The sequence below is a fragment of the Chanodichthys erythropterus genome, chromosome 20, assembly GCF_024489055.1.
Source record: "Chanodichthys erythropterus isolate Z2021 chromosome 20, ASM2448905v1, whole genome shotgun sequence".
NCBI classification, from domain to species: Eukaryota; Metazoa; Chordata; class Actinopteri; order Cypriniformes; family Xenocyprididae; genus Chanodichthys; species Chanodichthys erythropterus.
The window spans coordinates 36,952,055-36,977,120 of NC_090240.1; the positions used below are offsets into that span (position 1 = coordinate 36,952,055).

The 25,066-nt window shown below is 40.0% G+C and overlaps 1 protein-coding gene and 1 pseudogene across 1 annotated transcript; both read right to left on the minus strand.

Moving 5' to 3' along the window:
• Positions 1-1,228: 1,228 nt before the first annotated feature.
• On the minus strand, positions 1,229-15,220 carry LOC137009772 (E3 ubiquitin-protein ligase TRIM39-like; annotated as a pseudogene).
• Positions 15,221-18,714: 3,494 nt separating this feature from the next.
• On the minus strand, positions 18,715-24,102 carry LOC137009771 (E3 ubiquitin-protein ligase TRIM39-like). The gene is made up of 6 exons (XM_067372264.1): positions 23,548-24,102; positions 23,274-23,369; positions 22,456-22,689; positions 22,137-22,284; positions 19,376-19,402; positions 18,715-19,253 (listed from the first exon to the last, which is right to left on the minus strand). Exons 1-6 carry the CDS (start codon positions 24,100-24,102, stop codon positions 18,715-18,717), a joined length of 1,599 nt encoding a protein of 532 aa, XP_067228365.1.
• Between the last annotated feature and the right edge of the window lie 964 nt (positions 24,103-25,066).

Here is a 25,066-nt window from a genome sequence, read left to right on the forward strand (position 1 = left end):
TGATAGAAATGACACACACGAAACATGTTTCACAGTGAAACCTTCTGTGATTTCATGAGTCTTGTACAAAGGTAAAACAATACAATATATAAAGCTATTTAAAAAAGTAGCAAAAAAATAAATAAAGGCATGTTTAAAAAGTGTGAACACGCAGTCTAATATTTCATAAGTTTATGTGGCAGTTATTCTTATAGTTATCAGATTATTCAAGTGTCTTTAATATTGTTTTATCTTTTTATGACATTTGTCTGCTGTCAGTACATATTACAAGATTGTTTCAAATTACTCAAGAGTTGCTTTTAAAGTCACTCGCTTTATTTACTATCCCTAGTAAAAAAAGTAATATATTTAAAATACATTTATTTCATATTAAATGTAGTTTAAATCTATTAACATATTTACTGACATATCACTAGAGACTTACTGATTTAAAAAATAATAAAGTTTTTCTTTATTGCACAATGCACATTTTTTCATGAATACTGCATTATACACCATCCCCGGCCGGAGCTGTGGAAGCTATGGGTCTGGCCCCTGATTCTCGAGTGGTCCTTCACCGTCCACACTTAAGGTCTATGTGGTGGCCATAGCTGCCTTCCACACACCTATAAGTGGTGGCCCTTTGGGGAGACACCAATTGATAGTTTGTTTCCTTCCTGTCGTCCAAGCCAGGGTACCTCTTTAGGACCTGGCAGTGGTTCTTGAGAGGTTATCCCTTGCACCCTTCGAACCCACTGACGAGGTGTCTGAGAAGTTTCTCGCTTTCAGAATGACCTTCCTGCTAGCTATTACATCCCTCAAAAGGGTTGGGGACCTGCAGGCACTATCTGTTGATCCCGCTTGCCTTGAGTTTGCTCCTGGGAGGGTAAAGGCTATTCTCCATCCTAGGCCGGGATATGTGCCCAAGGGGCCATCGAATGTAGTGTAGTCTATCATCCTGCAGGCTCTTCATCCTTCACCACATGTCAGCTGATCATGAGAGGCTACACCTATTATGCCCTATCCGGGCCCTAGAGGCCTATGTACGGAGATCCTCAGGTTGGAGGAATTCTGACCAACTATTTGTGTTTTGGGTCACTTAAGAAGGGTTCCCCTGCCTCTAAACAGACAGTTAGCAGGTGGATTGTGGAGGATGTGTATGATGTGTTCAGTTAGTCCTTGCCTCTCCTGATAAGAGCTCACTCAACTAGAGGAGTGATAGCCTCTAAAGCACAGCTATCAGAGGTCTCCCTTCAAGAGGTCTGTGATGCCGCTGGCTGGATCTCCTCACATACTTTCATAAGATATTATAGCTTGGATCTGCACTCAACACCAGGTTCTCAAGTCCTCTCGTCCTGAGCTGTGCCTGACAAGTTTCACACCAGGACAGGCACTAGTCATTGTGGTGCAGTAGATATTTTCTTCTCCAAAGTGTCGTCTTCAACGCAGTGTGAGTTCCCTCGAAAGGGAACGTCTCGGGTTATGACTGTAATCTTTGCTCCCTGAGAAGGGAACAAGATGCTGCATCTCTTTGTCACACCTGAGAACGAATTGCTTCAACCTATCAGAAGCTAACACTGTTCAGTGCCGACTCCCCTTTGTAGCTTCTGTGTACGGTGTCACATGTGACATCATGATGCAACACTAATTTTAGACTGGACTAGTTCTACATGTGCTTCAGACTCTATCATGCTGGAGGCGTTCCCCATAGTCTTCTATGCAGAATCTCATTCCCTTCTCAGGGAACCAGGGTTACAGTCGTAACCCGAGATGATTTGTAGCCTCGTTACTTTGAATTATCAATCTAATTTTTTGATTTGGTGTGCAGATTCATTTTGGCTTTGTACATAATTTAATCCTTCAAAAACAGCACATGTATAGATAACTTTTCCAGGTGTAATGTTTCATATTTGGGGGGGAATTTATTTGTTCATTTTATCTGACAGATGTGATGATCAGTGGACTTGAGTTTTTACCTTTATCATTAAGGCATGGGCTAAAATACTGATAGAGTTTGTCAGTGAAAGTCTGACTAGTGAAAGAGTAGATATGAGATCTGGAGTCCATGTCATAAAAAGAGACCAGACCCTCCTCATAATCCACAAACACTCCCACCTTCTCAGGTGTCTCTCTCTGAGGAACAGAGACCACTAGATATACAAAATTATAAACGCAACACTTTTGTTTTTGCCCCCATTTTTCATGAGCTGAACTCAAAGATCTAAGACTTTTTCTATGTACACAAAAGGCCTATTTCTCTCAAATATTGTTCACAAATCTGTCTAAATCTGTGTTAGTGAGCACTTCTCCTTTGCCGAGATAATCCATCAAGATTGAGTTCATCACAAAAAGAAACTCTAAATCCATTGATTTTGTTTGTACGGTTTCAGCCTCTAGATGGCGTTGTGGTGTGTAACGAGTTGACAGTGAAGATCACGTTCCAGAACCCGCTGTCACAAGTGTTGAGGAACGTTTTGTTCCGGATAGAGGGATTGGGAATGCAGAGCATCAGAAAGATCCCGTATGGGTAAGACTTTCAGTGTTTAACAGCAGTTTAATTTCAGCTGTGACGTGTTCATGCACTTCAGATTTGTTTAAAAACATAAATTGTACTACATTAATATGATATTTAATGAGTGAAAATCTTCCAGAGAGCTGATATTGTGTTTCTGTCTGTCAGTGATGTGGAGAAGCTTGCGATGGTTACACTGATGGAGAAGTTTGTTCCCACCGTCTCCGGCTCTTTCATTTTATGTTTCATGTATATTTAATAATTCAGTCAATTGAAACTGATATAACAACAAAGATCCTCCATGTTTTATTCATATCACATTTATTTGTTGTAATGTTTATGTGAGCAGATGTTCATAAGCTTGAATCATTCTCCAATACGTTTTTGCATGATTAGCAAGCTGTTTAGATTATGAGCAATATCAGTTAAAGAACTGAACATGTCTTTATTCAGATTTTGCAGTTCTTCCATTGTCAACCAAAAACCTCAACATTTCACAAGTAATCTCATGTTAACAGCTGGAGAGAAGAGAGAAAATGGCTTCAGAATTTTCTTTACAAAACCACATGTAGAAACACAAAAGTTTGTTAATTTAGGATATTATGTAGAATTTCACCATTAAAGATTAAATCATATTATGTTAAATTTTTATAGTATATTTGAAAAAAGAATCAATGAAAAACAAAAGCAGACAAATCATTGTGTTCATTAGAAATGTATAGACTCATAACAAATTGACCATGCACATGTACAATTAACTTGTAGTTCCATGTTTTGCCAGCGTTAGATTTTTTATGGGCCCAAATAAACTGTTCTTTTTTGCACTTGTACACATTTTGTCTATCATATATTAATTTCTTTATAATTGTAAGTAAAATCTATTTGTGGTTAGTGCAAATTCTCTTTCTTCTTCCCTTAAACATTCTTATCCATTAAAAACAGTACATCCATTGGTAATCTTTTAAGATTTCATTTTTTTTTTAAACTCATTTTAACTGACAGGTGTGATGATCAGTGGACTTGAGTTTTTACCATCATCATTATCGCATGGGTTAAAATATGGATAGAGTTTCTCAGTGAAAGTCTGACCAGTGAAAGAGTAGATATGAGATCTGGAGTCCACGTCAAAAAAAGAGACCAGACCCTCCTCATAATCCACAAACACTCCCACCTTCTCAGGTTTCACTGTCAGAGATAAAGAGACAGATGAATCTTCACAAGCTTTGTATTGATTCTCATTCATCAGAATCACAGTCCAGACTCCATTCTTAGGACTGAGTCTGAACCTTGCCTTCCTGTTAATGGATTCTCTGATCACTCCTAACCTCCACTCAGTCTTTCCCTTCACCTGCACCTCATAGTAAAATCTCCCTGAACTGAATCCCTGCTTTGCTAGAACACAAAGGGCATAAAATCTCTTTGGATTTTCTGGGACATCCTGCATAATGTCTCATTCACTGACTTGTTTTCCATCATCAGACAGGATGAGACATGGATGTGCTGTATCAGGATCCAGAGTCACATCCACTGAGAGAGATCAGACATTATCAATCAACTTGAGACCAAACATTTTCAGATATACAGTATATGATACTGATTATAACATGTTATACTGTAAGTGTATTGAAGGAAATTGTGTCAGTCACACTGTACCTGCATACTTCTGCACAGACTTCAACCCTGTGAACACAGATGACAATATAATGATTAATTATTTATAGGAATAATTCAGGTTAATGAGTTTATTTCTATTGGCAGCATTACTTGCATGTAATTGTGGCTTGTCCATCCAATTGTAACAGAATTCAGAATGTTTAAATATACTTACTTAAAATAGAAGTCTATGGGATAAACATACCACATGGATTAAAAGCAGAAATGTGAAGCTTGTATTTTTATTAAAGCTTTAATATTAATTGCCTATTTGAGCTTAAATTTCTTTTTTTTTTTCAGTGGAAAAAATGTGTGTTATTTGAGATGTAGGGCCCTATCATACTCCTGGAGCAATGCGGTGCCAGGCACGACGCAAGTGTTTTTTGCTAGTTTCATCCCAACACAGTTATCATTTTCACGGCCTGCGCCACATTGTTTAACCCTCAGGGGTCTGAGGCTGATTTGGGGCCTGGAGAAGTTTTGACATGCCCTGACATTTGTGCTTTTTTCAGTTGTTCATAAACATATTAATGGAAAAAGTGTCATTACACTGTATTCAGCACAAACTAGGCTACAATAATATGTAAGGAACATGTATGTACATGTTTGTATTTTTGAAGGAATAACGTTTATGCGTGGTTATTGAAAAAACAAAAAACTTAAGTCACTGAAATAAAGCTAAAAAATATATATTAAATCTGTGTTCACAAGACTTCTGGGTATTGGAGGTTGTAGACTAGAGTTTTTGCTTCAAAATTATGTAAAAATTATCATTCCTACTCCTTCATATAAAACAATAGAGAGATTTAAATTTTCTAAAACATCTTTGGTCAAGAAACACAGTATGCGTGGAGGCGTGAATAATCATGAATAATGGGTGATTCTCACCTGAGAAGACAAAAGAATCGCATAAAAGAGCTCTAATGACCTGCATAAATAATGAGGCCTTTCAGTCAGATAGGCTGTGAAAAAACCCTCTGTTGATCATGTCTCAAGCTCATCATAATGTAAATCAAACATACAGAAAAAAGAGCAATACTGTGAAATATTATTACAATTTAAAATAATGGTATTCTATTATTAAAATATAATGCATTTCTATGATACAAAGTGTCTGAACAGTTATGTTACCTCTATGGCATTTCATATAGGCTTTTAGCTTAAAAGCATGCACATTTGGAGAAATATTGATGGATTCTCATGTTTATGTCAATTTTCTATACAGAGGAGTATTTATTCATTATTTATTGTCGTCACTGTGAACGCTGGATACTGTGTTTACAATTCATACTTGCAGCCGGAGGGCGCTCTGTGCACTTTTAGTCCACAAATGCCAATGCTAAAGAAGAATAGGCAATCCAGGAAATAACTGAACTAACAGAGGCCAGAGATCGCTAACTATGGCTATTCAAAACACTTTTCAAGACAATAAATACACGATTGAGATGATGAATGCATGTATTGACTGAATTTGCCTCTGAATAGCGCTGACTCCGTGGGCGTGGCCGCATTAGCGGATAATGAGCTGAATCAAGGACTTCTCACATGGCTCTCTTTTCATACAGATTACATAAACACAGAAGGTTTGTTTTTGATTTGACTTACACGATTTAAAACCTGACATTTCAACGTTTCTTTAGACACAAGTCTAATTTTTTTGTGATTAGTATTCACTAAGTTACAGTTCATTTTCTGAGAACTATCAGATTGGACTTCGTTCAGAGGGAGACGAGAGATCACGCATCATGTTAGTTTTCTTTATTTTACAAAAAGCACAACATTTTGTTTTTACTCTGAGTGTACACAAATAAAAGAAGATATTCCACAGATTAAAATGGTGTATAGCTCTTAATTGTATGTGCAACATTGACGGAGTATTTTGAGTCCCTTTCACACTGGTTAGAAAAAAAACACGGTGATCACGCCGGCGTGACCGCCGACCCGAGGGAGTTAAATAGCAAATGCATTTGTGCCCATTTGTTCATCCATGGGCGTGCTGGTCTGAAAATGTCTCAGGTTACGTATGTAACCCTGGTTCCCTGAATAGGGAACGAGAAGCTGCGTTGCGATGCATTGGGAATGCTCCTGGATGATTGCGTCATGAAGCACTTATGAAATCGGTCCCATGGCGTGTGACGTCACAGACCAGAAAACTATAAAGCATACCCAGAACAAAGAACGCCAGCTTCTGATAGGCTGAAGCAATGTGCTCACAGGCACGCAGGAAGTATGGCAAAGCGACGCAGCATCTCGTTCCCTATTCAGGGAACCAGAGTTACATACATAACCTGAGACATTCTCTTTCATGGGAACTTTGAGCTGCGTCGAGATGCATTGGGAACCTTATCCCAACTACGCCATAATGACAAGTGCCTGTCTGTTACTCTAAGACGAAAGCACAGCAGACCCCAGAGTGGAGCCAAAGTCCAGGTTATAGAACCTAATAAAAGTATGCGGTTAGGACCACCCAGCTGATATCATGGAGAGGAACCCCTGAAATTAGGGCTTTTGAAGCAGCCATACTCCTAGTAGAATGTGCCCGGACAACCAAGGGAGAAGGCTATCCGGTAGACTCATAAGCTAGTGAGATAGCCTCAACAACCCACTTGCTCATCCTCTGCTTGGACGCAGGACCTCCCTTCTTAAGAGACCCATAGCAGACAAAGAGTTGATCTGTTTTACACCACAGGGCAGCTCTGTGGACATAAGTGTCTAATGCCTTAACAAAGCAGATTAAGTTTTGAAGGGGCAACTGACAGTGCTTGAAGATCTCCAATCCTTTTGAGAGATGATATAGCCAGCAAGAAGATAGTCTTTAGAATAGAATTCTTTCTTCCAGAGGTTCAAAGGGAGCAGATGCTAATCCTTCCAAAGCAATCGCCAGGTCCCAGGCCGGAGTCCTTGTACGCTGTGAAGGCCTCAGCCTCAGAGTACCACGAAGAAAACATATCACTAAAGGATCTCTCCCCACAGATAAGCCACCTATTGGAGCATGATAAGCAGATATAGCAACCACATAAACTTTTAAGGTGGAAGGAGATAATCCATCAGAGAACCTAATCTGTAGAAATTCTAGCACAGAGCTGACAGAACAATGGACAGAGTCTGACTGATGTTGTCTACACCAAGAAGAGAACAATTTCCATTTAGTTGCATACAATTTCCTCATAGAGGGAGCTCTGGACTGGAGTATGGTCTCCACAACCTCAGTTGAGAGACCGGGTTCTATGAACCTAGCCCCCTCAGAGGCCAGGTGCTCGAGACGGGAGGTCCTGTCTGACAGGAATCTCCAGTGGAGAGCCGTCGAGCAGAGATACTAGGTCTGAGAACCAAACTCGGGTTGGCCAGAAAGGGGCTACTAATATGAGACGGACCTTGTCCCGGCGAACCCTCTCCAGAATTCCGGGAGCAGAGCAATCTGGGGGAAGGCATACAGACGTAGCTTCGGCCACATCTGTACCATAGCGTCCATACCCAGAGGGGCTGGATGTGACAGAGAGATCCACATCGGACAGTGTGTTGTTTCCTTTGATGCAAATAGGTCGACTTCTGCTTGGCCGAAATTCTTGCATAGGAGCTCCACCACCTCGGGGTGAAGTCTCCATTCCCCAGGTTTCAGCCCCTGCCTCGGCAGGATGTCTGCCCCCACATTCTGATGCCCTGGGATGTAAGCCGCTCTCAGAGAGAGAAGCTTCCCCTGGGCCCATAGGAGGATCTGATGGGCCAGCTTGCACAGATGACGTTACCTCAGACCCCCCTGATGGTTGATGTAAGAGACCACCGACATGTTGTCTGTGCGGACCAACACGTGATGGCCCCTCAGGTCTGGGAGGAAGTATTTGAGAGCTCAAAATACCACCATCATTTCCAGCCGATTTATGTGCCAGGAAAGTAGACGGTCCTCCCAAAGACCCTGAGCTGAATGACCACTCATGATCGCCCCCCAACCTTTGAGGGAAGCATCCGTCATTAGCATTGCGTGATGACAAGGAGCTCCCAACACAGGTTCTTGGGACAGGAACCAAGGCTTCTTCCACATGACTAAGGTATGAAAGCATTGCCGTGTGACCTTGATCATGCGAAACGGATTTCCCCTTGGAGAAAACCCCTTGGTCCTGAGCCACCACTTTAAAGGTCTCATGTACAGCAGACCAAAAGGTATTACGTTGGAAGCAGCTGCCATCAGACCTAACAGTCTTTGAAACTGTTTAACAGTGAGTGACTGGCCTAGTTTCACCCCATTTACGGCTGAGAGAATAGAATTTATATGAGCAGGAGATAGACATGCCCGCATCATAGTTGAATCCCAAACTACAGCTAGAAAGGTGGCTCTTTGAGCTGGAAGAAGTAAACTCTTCATGGCGTTGAGTCTCAGCCCTAATTTTTGCATGTGGGACAGAACGACATCTCGATTTTGAACTGCCATGAGCTCGGATTGAGCTAAAATCAACTAATCGTCAATATAATTTAATACACAAATGCCCTGGAGTCTCAGAGGAGCTAGAGCTGCATCCACGCATTTTGTAAAGGGGTGAAAGTGCTAGGCCGAACTGAAGTACCCGATATTGATATGCTTTGCCCCCAAAAGCAAATCTGAGGAACTCCCTGTGTTGAGGATGGATGGATATATGATGAAAGTAGACGACTTTCAGATCTATTGTCACAAACCAGTCCTCGGATCTGATCTGTGGGATGATCTGTTTGAGTGTAAGCATTTTGAACTTCTGAACTGTGCGATTTAGTATGCGTAAATCTAGAATGGGATGCAACCCTCCAGCCTCCATCCGTAAATCTAGGAGGAACCCATTCTATAGCTCCTTTTCGCAAGAGAGTCAAAACCTCCTGTTCCAATACCAGAGACTGGTCAGGGTCCACCATCATACAATGTCAAATGACATGAGTTAAAGTTTGGATAGAACTTCACATAGGAAATCTATTCACTGTTTGAAATTCACATACCTGTGTGATAGAATTTTTTATTCAGAGTATTCTTCAGTTGAGTCAGAGTTCTATACAGAGGGATCACATTCACATCAGAGTCAATCCTGATCTTAGTCCAGTTCTTTGTGTGTGGACGCCTGGACAGGGATGAGCACATCTACAGCAGAAGAGAGAAGACTATTAAATTGTTTTTATTAAGTTAATTAAATATTTTTCTAATTTGAAACTCTTTTACTCTTTCGTTCTGTTCTGTATATATATATGAGTGTTTCAAGAGTGACTGTCTGTAAGTTGTGGCACAGATTGAGTGTTTGTAATATTTCACATGATGACTGATGAGACAGATGTTGACAGATCTGTATGACATGGAGATGATCGTCAGTGTGTGAGAGATGCTTTACCTCAGTGTTTCTACTCTTCAGCTCAGTGATTTCCTGCTTCAGCTCTTTAATGAGATCTTCAGCCTGTTCCTCTGCTTCTTTCTGCTGTTTCTCCATCATCTTCAGCTGCTCAGACTGACATCTCTCAATAGAGCAGATCAGATCAGTGAAGAGCTCAACATTGGATGATTTCTCTTTTTCTGTGTTTCTCTGATGAATTAGAACAGTTAGCAGATCCATACATTAAGTACATTAAGTCCATACATTAAGTTCACATGTATATTTAAAGGGTTCACTCAAAAAATTTAATTCTCTGATCATCTACAGACCTCAGGTAATTTTAAATGTTTAATCCAAATGTTTAGACCCTTTTTTTAAAGGGGTGATGAACTGAGAAATCAAATTTTCCTTGAGCTTTTGACATATAAGAGGTCATCATACTTTAAGAATATCCTGCAAGTTTTAGAGCTGAAATCTTCCTTGTTAGTCCAGTAAAAGCTTTAATTGACACCAGACCCAGCAAACAACAGGATTTACAAAGTGGGGATCTACGACGTCAAAGGGCAGCAAGCACTGCCTCTGAGGAAGAAGATCATCGCCTACTTCATCCCTGTCTGTATAGCCCCACCCACCGATTCGCACATGACATTCAATAGAATACCTAAGTAACATAGGCCTACGTGGTGCTAAACCAGATCAAGCTACCAAGCAATAAATCAAACCCGTGACTAAACGTCAACTTGCGTTGTTTCTCTTAGTAGGATGAAAATAATCTGTTATTTAATGGTGATTAAATTATATAACGGAAGCGATCAAAGAAAGCTCCCTTTGGAATCGCTGGAGCAGTGTGCGCTGAAGCTGTCAATCAAACAGCGCGAGTTTATCAGTGACTGACGCGCAAAACTCCTATTTTAATCAACGAATCTTAGTTATATCGTGTTTGCACTGTTAGTAAAAATGAAAGAATTTGTTAGTGTACAGAAATTGAGTTGCAATGACGAGATCACTGCTTTCATGCGCACAACAACATGTCTGTGATCGACTACAATGATCATCTCTGCAACCTTTCATGCCACAATCTCAATATAATGCCATAGATCTAAATGTAATGGAACAGTTTTCACGATTAGTTAACCTTGAGAGTTGTAATAGTAAAAACGCACTAAAAGAGAGAACAATACTTGGATATTTCATATGCAAAGACGTCAGCCAATCACAGCAGTGGGCGTTTACACTGAAGTCTCACAGCAGACACGCCCCTTACAACAGAGCGTTCAAATCAGAGGCTAAAATCAGGGTAGGAAAAATGCCTTTTATTTATAAATTATGACAATTTTGGATGTAAAAAGCATACTAACTTTATAAGTGCACCCTAGGAAACATTATAAAACAATAAACCAACGCAGTTCATGACCCCTTTAAGCAGATAGCAGATATTATAATGCATTATCAGTTTTGCACTTTTTTAACTTGCACTCACTTTTCTCAGCTCTACTGAGTGTTTGATCTCTTGAATCTTCTTCATTCTGTCCTGGATCATCTGATAAACGTTTGTCTGTGTCTGAAACAGCTGATTCTACATACAGAGAAAAACAGATAACTTCCATCTTTTGAAAAAAAGATGTTAAATTTCTCAATTCTAAGAACACAAAGACCAGTCTTAGTTTAATTCAGGAATAAATAAACCTTGTATGCGGGCATTTATCTCTGAAATGTAGGCGTCATTTTACTGTTAGATATTATAGATGTACACACTATAAGTCTAACTTCTTCATGGCAACTCTGGCTAACAAAAATTTCCAGCCACTTCATCAAATTCAGAGAACAGGGGATCAGATCAGCCTTCGTGGCCGGGACACAGGAGAACAGGAAATTCCATAGGCCACTTGGGCTGTGGAGAGAAGGCTAGTAACCTTCTGACCACAGTGTAGGAGCATGGAGAACAGTAGATCATGGCAGCCTTTGTGGCAACATTTGGGCAAACAGGAAATTCGGGGACAACCTTTTTAGTTTTATCTGGGCAAACAGAAATCTTAGGGATGATCTCTTTGATCACATCTTGACAAATCAATACTGGAACGACCTCCAGGGTCACATATAGACAGACAGAAAACTTGGGAACTACCTCCATGGTCACATCTGAACAGACAGGAAACTCGGGAACAACCACCATGGCCATCTCTGGGCAAACAGGAAACTTAGGAACGATCTCTGTGGTTGCATGCAGACAAACAGAAGACTTGGAAGCAACCTCCGTGGTCGCATCTGGGCAAACCGGAAATTAGGGAACGACGTCTGTGATAACATCTGGGCACACAGGAAACTCTGGAACAACCTTTGTGGTCACTTCTGAGCAAACAGTAAACTCTGGAATGACCTCAGTGGTCACTTCTAGACCGACAGAAGACTTGGAAGCACTCTCCATGGTCGCATCTGAACAGACAGGAAACTCGGGAATGACCTCCGTGGTCGCATCTGGGCAAACAGGTAATTCAGGGATGAATACCTCCACTTCAATACGAGTGGGAGAGCAGCGTGCCAACATACATTATGGCCACCGCCGTAATAGCGAGAACAATCATTGACAGAGGGGTCTCTGAACCCTCTGGGCTTGGAAGTATCTGGTTGGGTTCTGGCATGATGACCATGTTGGCTGAGGATTCTGGCAGTAGAGCAGGTACCAGGCTGAGCTCAGGGATGAGAGTGGGCACCGGGCTCTGGTCAGGGGCTGGAACCATCACTGGACTCTGGTCAGGGGCTGGAGCCATCACAGGACTGTAGTCTGGAGAGGACTCTTGGTTGTTTTCTCATACGGACTCAAGGACTGGAGATAAATTTAGAGGTAACTCACAGGTACGAGTGGGCTCTGATGCTGATTCAGGGGTTAGAATGGGCTCCAATGTTGATTCAGGGGTTGGAGTGGACTCCAATACAGACTCTGAGGCCTGAACGGGCTCGATACAGAACTCTGAGACTGGAGCAGACTCGTTACTGAATTCTGGGGCTGGAGCGGACTCATGGCTGAAATCTGAGATGAGGCTGAACTCAGGGACTGGAGCCATCTCTGTACTGTGCTCAGGTGCTGGAGCAATCATTAGACTAAGGTCAGGGGCTGGAGCCAACTCTGGGCTGTGATCAGGGGTTGGACTTACAGTTGAGGTTAAATGAGGCACTGAAGCTTTAGTAGTCCTTGGACTTGGCTCAGAATCTGGAGTAGGGGCAGATTCTGTAGCTGGAATGGACCTATAACTGAACGCTGGGTTGGAGCAGGTTCGGGACTGAACTCTGGGGCTGGAACAGGCTTGTGACTAGACTCTGGGGCTGGAACAGGCTGGTGACTGAACTCTAGGGCTGGAACATGCTCGTAATGAAACTCTGGGACTGGAACGGGCTTGTGATTGGACTCTGGGGATGAACCGGACTCTGGAGAGCATACTGGAGCAGGCTCTTGGCTAAATCCTGTAGCCGGCTCTGAAGCAGATGAGATGGTCCCAATGCTCAGGGATGTGGAAGATTTCGTTGCAGATTCAGGTTGAGTTGGAGCGTCCAAATGCTTTCGGAATGGGACTGGATGAGGGGATTAACTTCTTCAACCAAGGAATCTGAACCATTTAGCCAGAGAATGAAATTATTGGAATCAACCAAGAGTAAATCACAATGACCAGGAGACATCCAGTCCCATCTTAAAGTGGGTATTGAGCATAGTGTTGATCCAACTCAGAGGGCTGACAGATGTGGTGAGCCAGGAGGGATTCTGGGAAATGTAGTGTTCTGTGGTGACTGGACTGGTGAATGGATATCGTGACAAGCACATTCTGTTATTGCATTTTGTGATTATTTTGTATGAAATATTGAAGCACATTAGTGTTCGATGAAAGTGTTCTCTTCGATTTTTTTTCTCTCTCATAACAGTTTTAATATTTGTTTTTTTGCCATACATATAAGAATAAGACATCATTCGAAACTTATTTTATTTGTGTACACTCACAATAACAACAAAATGTTGCGCTTTTGTAAAATAAAGAAAACAAAGAGGATGTGCTTTCTGCCGTCTCAGTCTCCTTTCTGGAGTGTGTCACAAAAATGATCCGAAACTGAGTGTATACTTGCCTCAGTCATGATAAGAAATATATCTATAGAAAGCTTGAAGTGTGAAATTTAAATGAGCCACTTCAAGTCGAAAACAAATACTCTCTAATTATGTAATCCGTATGAAACCAACAAGAGGTACAGAGGTAATCTGCTCAAACGTAGATGTTTATGTGTATGAGCATTTCCCAGTAAGAAAAGTTTCTATAAATGTTACTTTAACAACTGCATGAAATACCCAATGGTCCACCCTTCACAAATCGCACCTGCTTATAAGGTTATAAAGCTTACAAAGGTAAAAGTGTTTTGTTTGTAACTCTTGCCTTCTCTCGACTCTCCTCCTCTATAGGAACAGTGTTGTGAGTTCTGTGTTCTCCTTCAGTACAGGACAGACAAACACACGTCTGATCATCTCTGCAGAACATCTCCAGAGGTCTCTTGTGTTTCTGGCATATATAATCCTCCAGATTTTCCACAGCGTTGATCAGTGTGTGTTTCTTCAGACGTGGGACTCTGTGATGAGGCTCCAGATGATCATCACAGTAAGAGTTTTGGCACGTCAGGCAGGGCTTCACAGCTTTCTGCTTTCTTTCATCACAGAAGTCACAGAACACCTCAGATTCTCCTAGATTGAGCTTCTTAAAGTGTTGCACAACCTCTCTGAGTGTTGTATTAATCTTGAGATCAGGTCTTCTGCAAAATGTTTCTTTACAGAGTGGACAGAAGCAGGTCTGTGTGTTTGTCCAGCACTTGCTCAGGCAGGTTCTGCAGAAGTTGTGTCCACATGGAGTGGTGACTGGATCAGTGAACACTTCCAGACAGATGGAGCACTGGAGCTCCTCATTTAGTGCTGGACCACTGGAGGATGCCATGACTGAAAAGATAAGTAATGACAATATATCAGCTACATTGCTGAAGATAGCAACTTTCATAATACAAGTCATGTGCACTGAGTAATTCAATTTGTGTTATGGATGTTGCATGTTTAAAAAGTATTATATCTAAAAACTATCATAACTTAAACTATGAACCACAATAAATCAGTCAAAGCAGGCATACATAACAGCAGTTTCTGACAGAAGTGCCTCCATCACTAAGCCTAACGTCACTGAGCCTATAATCTCCGCCTCTAACTTCCCATCTGAGACTGCTGGCCTGATGCTTCAGATAGCTGTATTTAGATCTATTGGGCTACTAAATGTTTTTTTACAACAACATTTTATACAATCATGAAAAGATATTTATATATATATATATATATATATATATATATATATATATATATATATATATATATATATATAACCCACTAAATAAACATCTGTAAACACCAGGTGTCATTTTTATTTAATAGACTTGTGACTTGTACTAGAAAAATAATCATTCAGATTTTTCATTTGGTTATTCTGTCACCAGTTCAAATACTTCCTGTTTCTAAAATCTCTAAAGTGTGACATGACCACAAAAAATCTAACTTTGATTTACAGCCAAAAAAATGACATGCAGTTCTTCTACGAACAATCTGATGCTGCTTCATGCTATTAAACTACTGAACAAGCTCTTACATTTCCATCACTTACCTGAGAGTGAATATCAGATCTGGTCTTTGATTTCAGAGTTTCTCAAATGAAGTGTGGAAACTGAGGAAGCTTACTGTTCATCTGTTACTTTCACATATTGTGAAGTCTTTCACGCACATGCAGTGATGTCATATAGTTTCGCCCATAATCATGAATATGGAACAGTTCCTATTTCATCCCTGCTGAGGTTGTAACAGTGTAAGAAACTTTAACTTGATACAAACTTTACACAAGTTTACACAATTGCAGCTTGATAGAAAGGACACACATGAAACATGTTTCACAATGAAATCTTCTGTGATTTCATGAGTCTTTTACAAAGATAAAACAATACAATATATAAAGTCATTTGACAAGAAGCAAAAATAAATGAAGGCATGTTTTAAAAAAAGTGGGCACACAGTCTAAAATATCATATACATGGTTACATGGTAACATTCTTATAGTTGTCAAATTATTCAAGTTTTTTATTTACATTTTTATTTCTTTACATGACATTTGTCTGCTGTCAGTAAATGTAAGAAGAAATGGATTCAAATCACTCAAGAGTTGCTTTTAAAGTAATTTGCTGTACTTACTATGCTAAACGTTAAATCCAAAATTAGCATGTTTTTCTTTACAGTATGTTTTTCATTCCTGTAAAGTGACATTACCGACATATGCTCTTCGTTCAACATACAGATCTAATCAACAATAAAACTTATTGTCCTGTCAACTATTTTCATTGTTAGTTTGTATTAGTTATTGCAGTCATAACACTATTTTTATTTTAAGTCACAACAGTTCTCTAAGGCAAGTGACTGAAAACTATTTCATTTATATACTTTGTGCAATTATTTTTATGTTTATTTAATGTGTATTGATATAAAATGACACGCTTATATGACGCTCTCATATAATGAGTGGAGTTTGTCTATTAAACAGTCCCACCAGGGTAAATGAAATAAGAATAAGATTTTTTTTTTTTTTTTCCCCTCATTACTGTGGCCTAAAATGTTTGACTTTGCCACTGCATTTCCTAAAATCACTTAATGGGGCCTGTTAATATTTTCTTATTTCTTAGTCTACACTTTTGACTATTCTTGTGTAAGACCTCCTTTGTGTAACTTCTTTCCGTTATGTTATTTGCACATCATGGACACTCTTAAACAAAACAAGAACTAGGCTCTGGACACACTCGCACACAAACAGGAACTAAAGACACACACGTACATTTGAACATCTGACCTCTCTTATTATTATATTTCTTAATCTGCCATATATAGTAAGGGCTGAGTACTATGATTGGGTGGCTTGGACATTTTGGACGATTCTGCTATATCTTGTGTATATCTTCTGAATATGACCCTTCTGCCTTAATAAATCTGAGAATGTTATGGTATTTCATAACATGATAATTTCTCCCGAGATCGATCTTGCACTGCTGCTACTGCCACACATCGCAGGGGTTGAGGCCTGTTTCCAACTTCAAATAGTCTACATGAAAATTAATCTAACAGATCCTGAGTCACATTCACATGTATGCATTTGGCATATACCTTTATCCAAAGCGATATACATTGCATTCAAGCTAAATGTAACATGATTAGCTATAAAAGGTATGTCTTAGAGAGGCAGTCTCTCTCAGAAGTAAAGATGGGCAGAGGCTCTCCAATCTGTGAAAGAATGCGTAAAAAGATTGTGCATCCCTTAAAATCTCATCATCTACAGTGCATAACATCATCAAAAGATTCAGAGAACCTGGAGAAATCTCGTGCGTAAGGGACAAGGCCGAAGACCTTGGATGCCCGTAGTTTTCGGGCCCTCAGACGACACCGCATCACTCGTCGGTATGATTGTGTCAATGACATTATTAAATGGACCCAGGAATACTTCCAGAAACCACTGTCGGTAAACACAATCCGCCGTGCCATCTGCAGATGCCAACTAAGCACAGCTTCGTCGTAGAAGAGTCCGGGTGCTGAATTGGCCTGCCTGCAGTCCAGCTCTTTTGTCTATAGAGAACATTTGGTGGATCATTAAACAAAAAATACGTCAAAGACGACCACAAACTCTTCAGCAGCTGGAAACCTATTTCAGGCAAGAATGGGACCAAATTTCAACACCAAAACTCCAGAAACTCATAACCTCGATGCCCAGACATCTTCACAGTTTTGAAAAGAAGAGGAGATGCTACACCATGGTAAACACTCCCCCACGTCACAACTTTTTTGAGACCTGTAGCAGGCATCAAATTTGAAATGAGCTCATTTTGTGCATAAAATTGTAAAAATTTCTCTGTCTAAACATTTGTTATGTTATCTATGTTCTATCGTGAATAAAATATTGATTCATGTGATTTGAAAGTCCTTTAGTTTTCATTTTATTCACATTTAAAAAGCGTCCCAATTTTTCCGAAATTCGGATTGTACACGATCCACTTATTTGTGATGTGTAACAAGCATAAAACATTTTTATATTTCATTATGTTGCATTTTGGTTGTAGTTAGGCTGTTACTGTAAAGTATGGGAGAAAGAAGCATGATGTCTGTACACTGAAAAGCTCCAAACAACTTTTATTGAAAGCACAACATTTCAACCTTCAGGTCTGCATCAGTTAAGGCGCTTTCGCAATGGAGGAAACTTTTCATAGTTAATAGAACTATTGGCTGAAGTACCTGGATTTTATTTAGAACAAAAATGATTTGTGTTTAATGTCCCTAATCAAATCAGGGTTTTTGTGTCAACTCCACCTTAACTTTTGCTTAAATCAAAACACTACATTTGAGTTATTGTCATCACAAAAAGAAACTCTACATCCATTAGAAGTGTTTGTACTGTTTCAGCCTCTAGAGGACACTGTGGTGGGTAAATGTCATGTCCTGTCTGTCCAAAATGTTTATGTGAGATGTTTATTCTGCAGTTTGTATTTGCATATTTATTAGCATGCAGTTTAATACAAGCGATATCAGTTACAGAATTTAATATGTATTTATTCAGATACTGTAGTTGAAGAACTGCAACATTTTAAATCTCATTTCAAGTTAACAGCTGGAGAACAAAGAGAGAAAATGGCTTCAGAAATGGACTCATTACAAGCTGTAATCCACACATGAAGTAAAAAATGGCATTATTTATAGAAATGAGTTTCCATGGTTTCAGTGTTTTTACTTAGGTTTGGATGGTTAGCATAACCCAGTTAGATAAAAGGTAAGTCACACTTCTTGTTCCATTGACTTCCATTCATATGCATGTGAATGTGTGAGTCAGGAAACACAAGTTCATGTGAATTTCATTGCGTTCCGGAGTTCAAGTTTGGTGAACTCTGCCCTGTGAATTTGTATCACATAAAGTCATGTGACCAATAGAAGACTGATGCATAACGGCGTTACTCTTAGCTGAATTAAAAGAACGCAATCTTTAAATCTACAGCAGCTTTGCAGTAAAATGGTGTAGACTGCATAATGAATTAATCTAATTTTTTGATTTGGTGTGCAGATTCATTTTGGCTTTGTACATATTTTAATCCTTAACAACAGCACATGCGTAGATACATTTTCCAGGTTTAATGTTTAACGTCTGGGGAATTTATTTGATAATTTTATCTGACAGGTGTGATGATCAGTGGGTTTGAGTTTTTACCTTCATTATTAAGGCATGAGCTTAAATATGGATAGAGTTTCTCAGTAAAAGTCTGACTAGTGAAAGAGTAGATATGAGAGCCGGTGCCCACGTCATAAAAAGAGACCAGACCCTCCTCATAATCCACAAACACTCCCACCTTCTCAGGTTTCACTTTCAGAGATAAAGAGACACATAGATAATCAAAAACTAAAAAATTATTCTCAATAAACTGAGTCACAGTCCAGTATCCATCCTCAGGACTCAGTATGATCTCCCCCTTCCTGTTAATGGATTCTCTGACCACTCCTAAACTCCATTGAGTCTTTCCCTTCACCTGCACCTCATAGTAAAATCTCCCTGAACTGAATCCCTGCTTTGCCAGAACACAAAAACAGACATCAAATCTCTTTGGGTTTTCTGGGATGTCCTGCTCAGTGTCTCCATGACTGACTCCTTTTCCATCATCAGATAGGATAAGATATGGATTTGCTGTATCAGGATCCAGAGTCACATCCACTGAGAGAGATCAGACATTATCAATCAACTTCAGAGCACAGCTGTTCATACAGTACATATATAATACAGATTAACAAAGTATTCAAAGTGTATTTGAGAAAATTATGTCAATCTCACTGTACCTGCATACTTCTGTACACACTTCAACCCTGTGGACACAGATAATACAAGATGATGAATTATTTGTAGGAATAGTTTCAGGTTAACAATGAGATTATCTCTATTCAGTGGCATGTAAATGTGGCTCATCCATCGATTTCTAACACAATGTTTTTACAGTTAATGTACTTATAATAAAAGTATAAGGGCATATTAATTATTCAGTAACTAAATTGTCCTGTCATGACAACTCTTGGGAAATTTGTATAGTAATAGATTGGCATGGAAATGTAGATCTGCTACGCTGCTGCAGAGCAAGTACCGAGACTTGCTACCAGTACATTCACAAACATTGCTGTGAGCATGTAAGACATGCAGCTGCACATGTAACATACATAAATTAAACCCCCATAGCAGATCTATACAGGTGGAGCTGAGGAAGGTGAAGGGTTTCTGAAAGTGCGCTGCAGACTGCTAACAGCAAACACTACCAGTATTTGTTGGATTGTTGAGCTGCAGCTCATTGGCTGCTGACATGACAACAACAAATCAGCTGTGCTATGTAAATAATGATGTGATCGCTACCAAATGAGTTAGACCTATCAGCTTACAACATCTAGAGTTTCATGCCAGAACTTTTTATTTATTTGAGTTGTAATGTGTCTAAATTATCCTTGTGAGGTAGAAAACTTCTATTGTTATGTGCCCAGGTGTTGTTTCCTCCTTATTCCTTGTATGTAAATGTAATATTGTGTTGGTCCCCCTTTGGCTGCCAAAACAGCCCTGACCCGTCAAGGCATGGACTCCTCTAGACCCCTGAAGGTGTGCTGTGGTATTTGCACCAAGATATTAGCAGCAGATCCTTTAAGTCCTGTAAGTTGTGAGGTGGAGCCTCCATGGATTGGACTTGTTTGTTCAGCACATCCCACAGATGCTCGATTGGATTGAGATCTGGGGAATTTGGAGGCCAAGTCAATACCTCAAACTCGTTGTGCTCCTCTTGTTGTTGTGCTTGCCCATTTTTCCTGCTTCTAAGGCATCAACTTAGAGGACAAAATTTTCACTTGCTGCCTAATATATCTCCCCCAATAACAGGTGCCATGATGAAGAGATATTCAGTGTTAGTCACTTCACCTATTCATCTTTTCATTATGGCACCTGTTAGTGGGTGGGATATATTAGGCAGCAAGTGAAAATTTTTTCCAAATTCCAAGCATCTCCAAAACTGCAGCTCTTGTGGGATGTTCCCGGTCTGTAGTGGTCAGTATCTATCAAAAGTGGTCCTAGGAAGGAACAGTGGTGAACCGGAGACAGGGTCATGGGCGGTCAAGACTCACTGATGCACGTGGGGAGCGAAGGCTGGCCCATGTGGTCCGATTCGACAGACGAGATACTGTAGCTCAAACTGCTCAAGAAGTTAATGCTGGTTCTGATAGAAAGGTGTCAGAATACACAGTGCATCACTTTTGTTGTGTATGGGGCTGCATAGCTGCAGACCAGTAAGGGTGCCCATGCTGACCCCTGTCCACCGCCGAAAGAACCAAAAGTGGACACATGAGCAGGATAATTTCAGTAGGATAATGCACCCTGCCACAAAGAAAAAATGGTTCAGGAATGTTTTGAGGAGCACAACAACAAGTTTGAGGTGTTGACTTGGCCTCCAAATTCCCCAGATCTTAATCCAATCCAGCATCTGTGGGATGTGCTGAACAAACAAGTCCGATTCATGGAGGCTCCACCTTGCAACTTACAGGACTTAATGGATCTGCTGCTAACATGTTGGTGCAGATACCACAGCACACCTCCAGGGGTCTAGTGGAGTCCATGCCTCAATGGGTCAAGGCTATTTTGGCAACAAAAGCGGGACCAACACAGTATTTGGTAGGTGGTCATGATGTAATGCCGGATTGGTGTATATATATATATATATATATATATATAGCCCTTGTGCTTCTTTTGTACTTGGTCATCTTATTCCCTAGCTATTGGTTAATTTTCTCCGTGCTTCTTGTTTCCTTGTGTTTTTGTTCTGTTCCTTGTTTCCTACTGTTTAGTTTTTTTAATTACTATTAAAGTTTTATCTGCACTTGAATCCAGTTTTCCTCATCTCTGAGTTCCCCTTATGTCATAGAAGACCTGACCCACAATAGATCCAGCAGAAGAAATTTAAAAACTCTGCCAAGAGAAATCAGAGAACTCTGGCCTATATCAGTGGTCCCAAGTTCGATGGTCTCAGCTCTCCCTTCACCAGTGATTTCTCTGCATTCAAGTCTGGTGATCTCTGTGATCCCAAGTCCCATGGTCTCTGTGCTCTCTAGCCTGGAGCTCCCAAGTCCGGTGGTCACGGAAGTCCATCCCCTGGCTTCAGTACTTCCTACAATAGCTACTGCCATCTTGTGTGTCTGGGCCATACACACCTCCAAAGATGGAGGTGTGTATGGGCCGTCCCTGACTCCTCTGTTACAGCCACTGAGGCCATCTCTGAATCTCCTGTGCTCCCTGTCTGGACTATAAAGGGGCACAGCCTATCCCACCTCCGTCTACCCCACCATGGACTTTTATCACTCCAGTCTAATGCTAATATGGAGTTTTTAAGTTGATGATTATGGCATGGTTATATTTTCTAAGCAATCCTACAAACTGAGACTAAATAATTGTCTATGGTAATCACCAGCACATAACAGATCCTTAAATTGGATTTGTCCCAGAATTTCCTTTAAAAATATTTCTCATTACTGACAACTGACAAAAAATATCTATGCAGTGTATTTTATAATCACATACCAGTTTGACTGAGTTTTTGATTTAGTGTCTTATGAGTTTTCTTCAGTTGAGCCAAAGCTCTATACAGAGGGTTCACATGCACATCAGAGTCAATCCGGATCCTATTCCAGTTCTTGGCATTTTGACGGCTGTACAGGGGTGAGTACATCTACAGTAGAAGAGAGAAACATTAAGTATTTATTTTTTATAAAGTTCATTAAATGTTTTATAAATTCTCTTTTGCTCTTTTGCTTACAGAGGCAGCTCATCAGGTTTGGGAAATAGTGAGTTTGTCCTGTAATATTGTACATGATGACTGAAGAGACAGATGTTTACAGACCTGTATGAGGTGGAGATGATCATCAGTGTGTGAGAGCTGCTCCAGCTCAGTGTTTTTCTTCTTCAGCTCAGTGATTTCCTGCTGCAGCTCTTTAATGAGATCTTCAGCCTGTTTCTCTGCTTCTTTCTGCTGTTCCTCCATCATCTTCAGCAGCTCAGACTGACATCTCTCAAAGGAGCGGATCAGATCAGTAAAGATCTCAACACTGGATGATTTCTCTTTCTCCATGTTCTTCTGATGAATGAGATCAATAAGCAAATTAATGTATTATGTATTTACATATTAATTTAAAATGATAGTTTAAGAAATATGTGACTTTTTAAATCCATTAAATTCAGCACCTTTATTAATGTCACGAACGCTATCACTGAACTTCCTGTCTGCCACCGGAGTTCTCTCTCAACCAAGTATTAGTAATTGGACTACAAATCCCAGAACTCACATAACTGGACTGATTGCACACACCTGTGCACCATTTCATGGCCTATTTATGGCCACCATTTCATGGCCAAGCTAGGCTCAGTGCCAAGTCTTGTTTTGCCGAGGCTAACATCTCTGAGCATTTTCCCCATGATTGTCTTGCCTGGTTTTGACCCTTTTTAGATTATTATTATTTATGACTCTTGCTACCTGCCTTCTGAACCTGACTTGTTTACCTGTATATTGTTTCTGTTTGTCTACTGTCTGCCCTGACCATTTGCCTGTTATGACTACAATTAGTGAACCTTCTATGTTGCTGTTGTTACTCTTGGTGCTTCGGCCAATACCAGTTTGTACTTTGAGACTGCTGTTGTGCTGTAATCATTTTTTCCACTCACTTTTCTTAGTTCTACTGAGTGTTTGATCTCTTGAATCTTCTTCATTCTGTCCTGGATCATCTGATGAACATCTGTCTGTGTCTGAACCAGCTGATCCTACATACAGAGAAAAACACATTTATCACTGAATTTTATTATTATTTGTTTCCATCTTCTGACAAACTCTTATTTGAATATTGATTTTGAAAACCATTTAAAGACCCAATTGTAGTTTTGTGCATTTCAAAGATGCATTTCATTGGGTATTTAAAGTGTTTTGTCTGTAACTTTTTACCTTCTTCTCTCGACTCTCCTCCTCTATAGGAACAGTGTTGTGAGTCCTGTGTTCTCCTTCAGTGCAGGACAGACAAACACACGTCTGATCATCTCTGCAGAACATCTCCAGAGGTCTCTCGTGTTTCTGGCATATATAATTCTCCAGATTTTCCACAGCGTTGATCAGTTTGTGTTTCATTAGACGTGGGACTCTGCGATGAGGCTCCAGATGATCATCACAGTAAGAGCTTTGACACGTCAGGCAGGACTTCACAGCTTTCTGCTTTCTTTCATCACAGAAGTCACAGAACACCTCAGATTCTCCTAGATTGAGCTTTTTCTTGAAGTGTTGCACAACATCTCTGAGTGTTGTATTAATCTTGAGATCAGGTCTTTTGCTGAATCTTTCTTTACAGAGCGGACAGAAGCAGGACCAAGTGTTTGTCCAGCACTTGCTCAGGCAGGTTCTGCAGAAGTTGTGTCCACATGGAGTGGAGACTGGATCAGTGAACACTTCCAGACAGATGGAGCACTGGAGCTCCTCATTTAGTGCTGGACCACGGGAGGATGCCATGACTGAAAAAAACAATGACGATATTTCTTCTACGTTGTTGTATTAGCAATTTTGATAATACCAAGGTAAACTGAAATGTTTTAAGTACTTCTCCACTGATGGCCTTTCAAATGTAGCTGTATATTCTGACAAAATATTTATTTCCCAAGTGCCACGTAATCACACATTTTTCATTGTATCTGTCTCTTGACATCCACAGCTCATGAACTGTGTTTAATCTTGTGCTGCTTTCCAATTCCGTTCTTTAATAACTAACTAACAACACTAGGCTAACTGACCACAGGTATGACAACACTTCGGCAGCTAAATTCTTACTCAGTCTTTTAAACTGGTCTAACTTGTGTGGTAGCTTGTGCATTTCTCCCTCAAAAACCTGAAATTCAAATAAATTAATTTTCATATCCTGACATGCAAACATCTATTAAGGTTATACAATATAAGATCATTTTATGTTTGGAGTTGGGATAATGTAGTGAGTCTGCTAATTATAATTTTTTATAAGTGTTATGGAGGGGGCTGTGTTCAAGTACTTTCTGTTTCTGAAGTCTTTTAGTTGTGTGACATGACAGCACATATCAAACTCTAATTTACAGCCAGAATGATATACTCATTAACAATATTCTAATAGTATTCCAGTTTAAAACTGCCGAACAAGCTCTTACATTACATCTATAACTTACCTTTGAGTGAATATCAGCTGCGATCAATAGCTTCTGTGTGTCTGAATAAAGTTGTTTGAAGAAGTTTCCAGTTCATCTGTTTTATTTAGTTTCACCTTCACTGAATTCTTACTCTCAGCTGCAGTGATGTCATAGCCCCTCCCACAGTCATGAATAAGGAACAGTTTCTAATTCATCTCTGCTGAATGTGCAAACACTTTAACGTCATATTTGGGTAAACTTTTATAGTGGTGAATGAGAGACTTAATTAAATATATTTTATATGTTTCCATTTGTGAAAATAG

What these genes read in the sequence shown, in the direction of transcription:
- LOC137009771 (XM_067372264.1), bottom strand. Translation starts at nt 24,102, where the DNA reads ATGGCATCCTCCCGTGGTCCAGCACTAAATGAGGAGCTCCAGTGCTCC. An exon ending in AGGAGAGTCGAGAGAAGAAG is followed by an intron (nt 23,370 to 23,547) that starts GTAAAAAGTTAC and finishes CTCTGTATGTAG; the next exon opens with GATCAGCTGGTTCAGACACA. An exon ending in GTGTGTACAGAAGTATGCAG is followed by an intron (nt 19,254 to 19,375) that starts GTACAGTGAGAT and finishes GATCTCTCTCAG; the next exon opens with TGGATGTGACTCTGGATCCT.